This window comes from Crotalus tigris, unplaced genomic scaffold (assembly GCF_016545835.1).
Source record: "Crotalus tigris isolate CLP2741 ecotype Arizona unplaced genomic scaffold, ASM1654583v1 scf7180000018550.1270297659:1495590, whole genome shotgun sequence".
Lineage (NCBI taxonomy): Eukaryota > Metazoa > Chordata > Lepidosauria > Squamata > Viperidae > Crotalus > Crotalus tigris.
The window spans coordinates 165,024-175,758 of NW_024097073.1; the positions used below are offsets into that span (position 1 = coordinate 165,024).

At 37.7% G+C, this 10,735-nt stretch overlaps 1 protein-coding gene across 1 annotated transcript; it reads left to right on the forward strand.

Annotated features, from left to right (window-relative positions):
• The first annotated feature begins 1,457 nt into the window (after positions 1-1,457).
• Positions 1,458-9,632, forward strand: GPX2 (glutathione peroxidase 2). The gene is made up of 2 exons (XM_039354340.1): positions 1,458-2,182; positions 5,473-9,632. The coding sequence occupies exons 1-2, from the start codon at positions 1,961-1,963 to the stop codon at positions 5,821-5,823; spliced, it is 573 nt and encodes a 190-aa protein (XP_039210274.1). The 5' UTR covers positions 1,458-1,960; the 3' UTR covers positions 5,824-9,632.
• Positions 9,633-10,735: the final 1,103 nt, after the last annotated feature.

Genomic DNA, 10,735 nt, shown 5'->3' on the forward strand with positions numbered 1-10,735 from the left:
CCCTTGGCACTGGTAGAACTTGCATTAATACGAGTTTGCTTTCCTCCCTCTTTAGAAAATCATATCCGATTACTGGGCTCTGGTTACGTGCCTTCCCTCTGCCTTCCTGAGCTCTCCGGGAATCTGATCCAATGGTTAATAATTCAGTGCATGTTGTGTGCCAGGAAAAGCAGAAGGGCTCTCATTATCTGGCTAGAAAAGAGGATGTGTCTTTTTTCTTTTCAGATGTGTTGCAATTCTCAGAACAGGGCAAGTCTCAGTCTTCAATTTAAGGAAGCTCACCATCCATCTTCAGTTTATTCAAAATATATAAATAAGAAATGTACATGGAATATATGTAGAAATCGTTTTTTCATAAGAAGATAACAACAGATGCAAACAAATATTTTAATCTTTTTTACTAAAACATTTTGTTATTGAATGCAAAACGAACAGATATCTGTCATAAATGGTTTATAGCTGCATCTATATGGCTAGTAATTGTTGATGCCTATCAAAATCAGTCAAGTGGCTGGATGGCCCTGCAGGAGATTGATTGGCTGTCCATATCAAGGACATGTTTTGTTATAAAGAAGCTGTTTTATTTTTCCCTTTAAATAATTTCAGTCATGTGGGACATGCAAGTTCTTTATTTGTAGGAAGGCCAAGAAAAATGTGACTATTATGAAACACATGATAGATATTTTTCAGCAGTTTCCAATGGAGTGGTTCCTCAGAACAACCTCCAGAATGGCTCCCACATATATTCATAAAAAGAGATGTTCTCACTAGGAAATAATCTTGCTCCAGAATCTGCTAAATGTCCAGCATTCTGGATTTCTATCAACCCAAGTCTAATCAGTGCCCTTAGAGGCAATGCCTCTCACTCAACCATGCTTTGTTTTTGTTTTTATTGTTAATAATCTCAAATAGTATCTTCTAAGAATGTTGAACTCCAGGTTGCTACCTCTTGAGCCAAAGGTAGTGCTAGGAAAAAACTCCTAGCTGTAATCAAGATCACGTGAAGTATTAATACCACTCTTCAATGCCTTGGTAAGGCCACACTTGGAATACTGCATCCAGTTTTGGTCACCACGATGTAAAAAAGATGTTGAGACTCTAGAAAGAGTACAGAGAAGAGCAACAAAGATGATTAGGGGACTGGAGGCTAAAACATATAAGGAACGGTTGCGAGAATTGGGTATGTCTAGTTTAACGAAGAGAAGGACAAGGGGGGACATGATAGCAGTATTCCAATATCTCAGGGGCTGCCATAAAGAAGAGGGAATTAAGCTATTTTCCAAAGCACCTGAAGGCAGGACAAGAAGCAACGGGTGGAAACTAATCAAGGAGAGAAGCAACCTAGAACTCAGGAGAAACTTCCTGACAGTGAGAACAATTAATCAATGGAACAGCCTGCCTCCAGAAGCAGTAAATGCTCCAACATTGGAAGTTTTTAAGAAGAGACTGGACAGCCATTTCTCCGAAATGGTGTAGGGTTTCCTGCCTGAGCAGGGGGTTGGATTAGAGGACCTCCAAGGCCCCTTCCAACTTTACTACTATTACTATTACTATCCACATAGTAACTTATATGACTTTTAAAAGGCAGCCAATTTTTTACTTGACTTCCACTTTTCTTTGGAAAACTTAAAATAAAAGGAAAAAATTGTTGCATCTCATGAATTCCATCGATCCGTTTTTGTTGTAAGCAGCATGAATTATTGAGGATTGTCCAAAGTATCACAATGGCTTAGGTAGCAGTAGAACTGATATCACCCTGACCTGCTGCTTTGTTCCCAATCAGGAAAGAGCTAGATGAGTAACAAGGAGGGGCTCCACTCTCTGCAGACTACCCTATGAAGAAAGGCTGCTTGGTGCAACCAAGCACACGAGTATACAGAAGAGCATTTGAAGCAGATAGCCGTATCTGCAAGCATCTCACGTTGCTGTCCTTTTGGTGCACTTGGTCTACTAAACAACGATGACTCCCATAGCCAAATCTTTCTATGATCTCAGTGCCACTGATCTCCAAGGGGAGAAAGTGGATTTCAACAATTTCAGGGGAAGAGTGGTTTTGATAGAGAATGTGGCTTCTTTCTGAGCCACCACAGTGAGGGATTACACCCAGATGAATCAGCTGCAGAGCAAATACCCTCGAAGGCTGGTTGTCCTGGGTTTTCCTTGCAATCAGTTTGGTTACCAGGTAAGTCCCTTAATTCAATCTCTGTTCATGACTTTTTGTAACAATAAGTGGCTTTTTCTTCTGCAACTGCAAAATCAGTTTCTCTTTCATTGTGAAATCACTTTTCTTCAGTTCTTACATTTTTGGAAACCAGGGTTTTTATCCTACACTCATTAATTGGGAGCTGGGAAAGGCGGAAACTATATACAATAGGAAGATGAGATAACACATGTATTCTATAATGGACATATTCATTTCCCCTTGCTCATCTGAAAGAGTCGGGTGGTAGACAGGGAATTATGTTTAATAGGTTGTTCAACAGTGCAAGATTCTTAAAAGAGAGCAACAAGATGCTCCAGAATGCAATGCAAAGTTCATTAATCAAGCAGACAATGTGCTGCCTCTGCTATTTAGAAAAGAGTATGTTCTTTTACACAAATAAGGGGTTTTTAAAACATTTCCCCTGTTTCTGAAAGGAGAGTTTTGTTAAGAGCAAAGAAAGTGCTATTTAAAATGTGTATTACTCAACTAAGATCAAATTATAATTTTGGTTAACCTTACTCCTCTGAACATCACTCTTGAACCAAATGATCTCAGGCAACCTTTTCCAATTTTGTGTCCATGAAATGTGGTTGATTTCAATTCCCATGCTGGGTTGAACTTAAGGGAATCTGGCATTGTGGGGGATTTGCTGTTATAAGGAAAAGGATAGACAGAGAATGCATGGGTAAACATGGCCAATTTAAATAATGAGAAGATAAAGAATTATTAGACATTTGATCATTAATGGAATAAGAGAAAAAAGGAAATTAATTTGTATCAATAAGAAATCCTGCTCTTGAAGCTATTCTCATTTCCACCAAGCTCATATATCAATTTGAGGCTGCGTTTTATCCCTTCAACTTCTCGCCTCTCTCTTTTCTTCTTTTGGATCTCACCAGTTCCATCTAACCACAACTTTTTTGGCCTTCCCATTTCTCCCAACCCATTCACTTTTCCTTCTTGTATTTGTTTTGCAACTCAGTCTTTATTTATTCTCTTTAAATGACCAAACCGTGTTAAAATCTTTCATGTTGGTCATTCACTTTTGTATTCAATTCTTATTAATTAATCACCATCTCTGTTGTGTTTTAATGCAAACACTTCTTAAACAATCTATTCCACTTCATTTAACTTTTATGCTTGTTCTGGCATTCCTAACTTTCATTTCCATATAATAAAATAGGCAAAAGCATAGTCTTCTTTCATCATTAATCACAACAGACCAAAGCTACCAATACCTTTCTAGCAGCATTTATAGATGTTAAAGTTTCTCCATTTCCCTAGCTTTAGTATATGGCCTATCAAGGATACACCTACTGCCTGTAGTTTTTCACTGTGTTTATATAGTTTGCAACCGTTCACTCTTTTCTCTCAAACATAATTATCTTTTTTATGAGGCATTTTCAAATTAATTCTCCTTGTATTTATCTAGTATTCGCTGCAAATCATTAAAGCTCTAAACCAGCAATGCAGCATTATCTGCATCCAAAAGTACAGATATAGGTAGTCCCCACTTAACTATTTATTATTTGTTCATCTACTACTTGGAAGTTATGACAATGCTGACAGCTCTTCCACTGCTGACCAGGTGCACCTGGCTGAGTGCCGGCCCTTCTCTATTCGCACAAGGCCTCCCTGTCAATGTGTGAGAAGTAGGCAGCAATGGTGGAGCACAAAGTGGCCAAAAAGGTAGAGATGGGGGAGGGGGGAGTTGAAGCAGAGGCATATGCAGTAGGGCAAGGAACGCATGAGGTCTTTGCCTAGTGACAGTACAGTCCTTGCCTGATAATCGCAACTAGTACTACCAGAACGTTAAGTGGTGCGATCATGTGATTTTTTTTCACCTGATTACTTTGGTCAGTGACAAAATTTTTGGCCCCTATTGGGGTTGTCAAGCAAGGACTATCTATTCCTATCCCATGTCACCAGCATTTCTTATGTACTTCTCACAATGCCAATTATCCATAAATACATTAAAGAATCAAGAGTTGAACCATTGTCTAATCATTCCATTCTCACACACGCATTACTTTCATCACATGCTGTTCTTGTTGCATTCAGCTGCATATGTATGCAAAATATTCCATAGTTCCTGCCTATTCACTTTATTCTAGACAGGTAATCCTGGATTTACAATCCCAGTTGGGTCGAGGATTTCTGTTGATAGACAAGGGGATTGTTAAGAAAGTTGCACCCGATTTTACAACTGTTTTGGACACAGTTCTTAAGCGAATCACTGCAGTTGTTAAGTGAAACACCTAACAGGCGATTGGTTAACTGAATCCATCATTCCCCTGTTGACTTTACTTGTTGAAGTGGCCGGGAAGGTCCAAAATGAGGATCAAATGACCCAGGATACTGCAACTGTCATAAAACAAGGCATTGTCAAGCACCCGAATTTTGATCATGTGACCATGGGGATGCCGTGACACCCATAAGTAATTTATTTCAGTGCCATTGTAACTTCAAACTGTCGCATTAAACGGTTGGTTTCATAAATGGTTGTAAGTTAAGGATTACCTATACTTTCTCCAAGCGAATGAACATGTAAACATTACTCAGTGATCTCCCTAGGAGCAAACATCTGATTTGCATACACTCCTTCAGGTGTAAAGGCATATTCAGAAGTCTGCTGCTCAACTCACATAACTTCAAAAAGTTTCAGGACATCTCTGAAAATCGCAACAAGCACAGCAGTCTTTTTAATACATTACAGTGGTTAACCTTTCTACTGAGAACTCAAGGCAGAATGCCTGGAGAGAAAGGAGATACCATTACCCATTTTATTCCTAGAAATGCCCAGGAAGTAGGTTGAGAATTAGGGACTGCTCCATTGACCAAGTGAGATCCATGGCTGAGCGGAGTCTTGAATCTGGAAATCTGAGTCTTGAATATGTTATCTATAGTACATCTTTTTTGTGTACTTAACCTCTACCTTGAGTGTTTGGGATTACTTATCCCCATGTCTAATTTTAAGGAGCTTCTTCTAGAATGTTGTGCATCTCATCTTTTCTTGCCCTTGTGGGAAAGAATTTTAACACAGTTCATCACTTTTTCTTCCCTGATCTAATCTCCGGATATTGCACCTCAATTGTTTCACTTCTTTCCCAGAGGAAGGACCCCAGGGCAAGAAACTTATATCTGAGGGTAGAATCAGTACAAAATACACACTACACTGATGCCCTCAAGACAAGCAAGGGAGAGGCCAACTTTGTCTCCTATGCAGGAAGTTTTAGTTCTCATCCTGCTTTCTACTTCCTCCCAAACAGGAGAACTGCATAAATGAAGAGATCCTCCACAGCTTGAAATATGTGAGGCCCGGATCTGGGTTTGAACCCAATTTTACTCTTTGCCAGAAGTGTGAGGTGAATGGCAACAACACCCACCCTGTCTTTGCCTACCTGAAGGATAAACTCCCTTACCCAGATGATGATCCTTCCTGCTTCATGCTGGAGCCAAAGTTCATCCTGTGGAGCCCCGTGCATCGCTACGACATTTCCTGGAACTTTGAGAAGTTCCTGGTGGGACCTGAAGGAGAACCTTTCAAGCGCTACAGCTCCAGGTTCCTCACTAGCAGTATTGAGCCTGATATGCAGCGCCTCCTGAAGCTTGCCAAGTAAGAAAAAAAGCAGAATTCCCAACATTATATAAGTAGCCTTTACATAGGCCCGTAATCAGAATTTTATTTTATTTTCTTCTCTCTCTCTCTCTCTCTCTCTCTCTCTCACTCACTCACTCACTCACTCATTCACTCACTCACTCACTCTTTTTCTGAGTATTTGAGGTCCTTCAGCCTGGCAGAGGCAACATCAGACTTCTACTGAATGACAGTCTCCTTTAAAAGCTTCAAGGAGGAGGCCTGAAAAGTGTAAAAGTATTGATTCCTTGGCTCTCTCATTTGCTGAGTACTGTTTGTTTCACAAGTTAAATAAATGAATTGAAGAATTTTCCGCTCTGTTTATTTTAAAATGAAGCGGCCATTAATAACACCCACGCTGAAAAACATTTTTTTAAAATCACATCTCTCCTTCCTATGTTTGCCTTCAGATGCCCCAACTTCTTCTTGGTTCCTTAAATTACTCTCGGATGGCATTTCTTATAAGCATTTAATGACAGTCACCTAATATTCTTCCACAGCTTAAGAGCTGCAGGGAATAATAGACGGAGGAGAGTTTAACCTACTGATGGAGGTGTTCTTCCAAAGGTTTTCTGTTTTTGTTTTTTGTTTATCTTAATAATACTGTCAGCTGCCACAGATCAGGTTCAACTGGCTCCATCAGCTACAGATAGTCCTCAACTTATGATCCCAATTGGGACAAGAATTTTCATTGCTAAACAAAGCAGTGCTTAAGTAAGTCTGCCCAATTTTACAACCATTTTTGCATGGTTGTTAAAAAGAATCACTGCAGTTGTTAAGTGAATCACATGGTTGTTAAGCAAATTCAGCTTTCCCATTGGGTTTCCTTGTTGGAAGCTGGCTGAGAACATCGCAAATGGCAATGTCATTACTCCATTCTACTTCAACCATCATAAATACATACCAGTTGCCAAATGCCCAAATTTTGATCATGTGATCATGAGGACGCTGGAAAAGTCATGTGCAAGGAATAATGACTAACAAGGCCATTATTTTTAGTGCTGTTGTAATTTTGAACAGTCACTAAAGAATAGTTGTAAGTCAGGGACTGCCTATAGATTGTTCTTAGTCTGTTGCCAAGATCCTTTCAAGCTCAGCTCCAGGAATTATAAAAAGAGAAATGGTCTGGATTTATAAGTGCTGTAAATTTCTGCCCAAATCCTAGAAATACGAAACATTAAGCAAATCCTGAATACCCAAGAGACGGTAGCAATCTTTCTAGTCAAGCAAGCACTAATAAATTCTCTTTTAAAATAATGAATCCAAATTTATAGTTCATTTATTTATTTTAAAATTTGAATACCACCAAATCCCTGAACTGTAAGGAACTTGCATTAAAAATGTTCAATAAAAATAGCACAATAATGAAGAGTTTAAGTGGAAAATGGGAAGAATAGGGAGGACATTCTTCTTCTTGGATAGCATATGGATAGCAACAACCACAGAATTCCTATTTAATTCAGTGGGGTATATCCAGCAATGCCTTGTAACAGACATATTACATACTTAAACAACATCTTTGATCTCAGACTATCTGCAGAGTTAATTGCAAAGAGGATGGTTTGAAAGACACTCTCTCCTGATTAAAATTCATTACAAGGGACTGTTCTTTTTCTCTCCTTTCTAAATAATTGATCAGAGGTTGTATTTAAAGTAAAGGAAAAACTAGCTTCTTTAGTAGATTGTTGTTTGAGCCAATAAACAATATATTCAACCATCTCTGATATCAGCAACCTAGCTAAACGAAATCAAAAATTATCTTCTAGCTTCCTCCACTTTTCTCAATAACACTATGATAAGGACACAAACCAGTTTTTATCAGTGTCTTCAGGCAAACATATTCTAGGAAATAGAAGAAGCACACACTTCAAGATGGTTTTGAGATTCAAGGTCTGCGGGATATTCTCTTTTAGTACCTATTTTTTTATACTCCTGACTTTTCACAAAAAGGCCACGTTAACCTGTGTAAAAAAAAGGGAGGAAAGCATCATTTCAAGCTAATTTAAAGTCTAACCAGAAGTCCCACTAAACTCAATTAACTTACTCCTACATAATTGAGCATGGAATTTCAGTCTTAATGTGCCATGAATATAATTTCATCCACTTCATTGGTCTTTATAATACATTCCATAAAAGGTAACGCCAAAATCAGTTATAAAAAAATCTCCAATAAGGATGAGATAATGAATATATACTACTGCGAAGCAGGGCTAGTATTATGAATACCCTAAGATTGAATAATGAGTCATAGGTTTTCCAATCATTTAGAAAAGAAAATAACTATAGTGCAAATGATGGAGAAATTGTTTTGAAGGAAACTTTTAAGTTCTACAAAAATATTAATTGCAAGGCTCCAATAGGGTATCTGGCTTTTCAAATATTATGTTACTGAATTTATCTGAAGATTAGCAAATATTTAAGTAGAACAATAGGAAGTATTTTTCTTAAGATTCTGGGTAAAAATTCAACCCTGGAAAACTAAGGGGAAAAAACCAAATTCCTCTGAAATTCTCTAATTTGTATCTCTTCTTGAATGTGCTTTCTAGCACATTTATAATGTTTCTGTAAAAATTATACTTTACTGTATGTAAAGTTCTCATGCTCCAGAACATGAGAGATTTTGGTTAGTGATAAGCACTCTTATTGTAAGATTATATAATAAAATATATTTATATTATAAAATATATTTGTGTAATTGCTAAGAGTCAAAATCAACTTGATGGCATGTAATCAATGAACAATCAATAATAAAATAATTTTATTTAATAAAAATTACCATTTAAATGCCACAAAATTTAACAAAAACCTCTTTCCAAACAGTTTTGAATAGCAAATTTCTCTGTATAACTTATCTCAGAATTGCTTATAAATTAATATTGTTTGAAGTGCCTACAGTTCACATATTATTTAGTGAAAGTGAATTTTATTTTCTAGATTTGGTGAAAGGGCAAGTCTAAAAATTAAAAGCCAACAGATAAATTCATGGTTAGATTTCCACCTTAAATATATAATGATATGTAAGAGTTCCCAAATTTTCTTTAAAACAGTTTATCATCACAAAGGAGTAATTGACCAGTTAGTAAAAAGACAAAACTTATAAGATAAAATTATTTAAGAAGCTAAAAAATTCATTAGATCTCCATAATTTCTAATCTTCACTAACACACCTGGAGAGCATGATATTGTAAAATCTAGCTTAGAATTGAACAGATAACTAATAGGCAGCCATCCTCCACAGAAGAAAGAAATGGGTTGTTGCTAGAATACAAACAATCCACTTTCATTCTTGACCAAAGTAAATCAGGGTCAATCTATAAGGATCAGAAGTTGTTCATAATTCAAAGAATGTTGTAGATAACTGGGTTTATAGGATCAATACTGTGTATTTCCTCAACTCTTAATTTGACAGGTTCTGGAAATGCTAAAGAAATAGCTCTACACCAGTGGTTCTCAACCTTCCTTTACAGTAGTACAATCTTCATGTACCTCCCCTACAAACACCAGTTTAGAAAACCCTGGTCTAAGCAATTATCATCATCTATATATAAAAGATAAACTGTTTGCTGTATAAACATGCAGAGGCACACACTTTCATGTAAGCATTCACAAATCTTCACCATTTAATAAAAACATTATTTAACAGAAGACCCATATTTAACTGAGGATGGATGGAGAAGCCAACTCACTACAGGACTACTTGCCACGGCCAACTTGCCACGAGACAACTCGTCGTGGGACAATTTAAAAATTCAATTATTTAAAATAAATAAAAATATATTTCAATTTTTATCATTCACATTTCATTCTCCCCCCCCCTTTGCATCCTTTCTTTAATGATTCTATACCATCATTTCTTTGTTGTTAGTGTAATTCTTGTCCCACAATGATTTGTCCGGCGGCAAGTTAGCTGTGCGAGTTTGCTGTGGTGAGCTGGATTTGGATTTGAGAAATTTGGATTTGAGAAAAGCTGTGGAGGTTTTATAAATCTACAGGCAGATGCAACATCTGCAGTTATTGTCCTCTCACCGTCTAACCGAGGGGTAGGCAACCTTGGCTCTTTTATGACTCATGGACTTCAGCTCCCAGAATTCCTGAGCCAGCTATGCTATGCTGGCTCAGGAATTCTGGGAGTTGAAGTCCATGAGTCATAAAAGAACCAAGGTTGCCTACCCCTGATCTAACCTATGGATGCGGCAGCACACTCTGCTGGTGGCGTTCTATCCAATAAGCATGCAAAGACATATCGTGCATGTAAAATACTTGAACAGACCGAGCATTCCTCAGGCTGGCAGATAAACAAGGGACCGCCACAAGATGATGGGAATTGCTACACAAGTGGAAAGAGCATGTATTCCAATACTTTTTTCTCCCCTTAAAACATGCCAAATGAAAAACAGGAACTACATTAAAAGTATTCTTTGGCAAATTTCTTTTGCAAGTAATCCTCAATGTACGACCACAATTGAAACCATAATTCCCATTCCTGAGCAGGTGGTTAAACAACTTGTACCCGATTTTACGACCTTTTTTGCCACAAGTTATTTAGCAAATAACTGAATCGTGTAGTTGTGAAGCAAATCCAGTTTCCCATCGATTTTGCTTGTCGGAAGCCATCTGGGGAGGTTGCAAATGGGGATCCTGTGACATCCCCCCCCCCCCGAGATGCTGCAACCATTGTTAAAATGTGCTGATTGCAAAGTGCCTGAATTTTGATTAGGTGACTGGGCAGATGCTTGCACAGTCATAAGTGTGAGAATCAGTTGTAAGTCACTTTTTTCAGTGCCATTGTAACAGCTGCTAAACAAATGGTTGTAAACTGAGGACTATCTCTATAGAGATTTCCAACTTAATTCAACCGATCCCTGACTCTTTAATCAGAATGCAATCTGAATGCA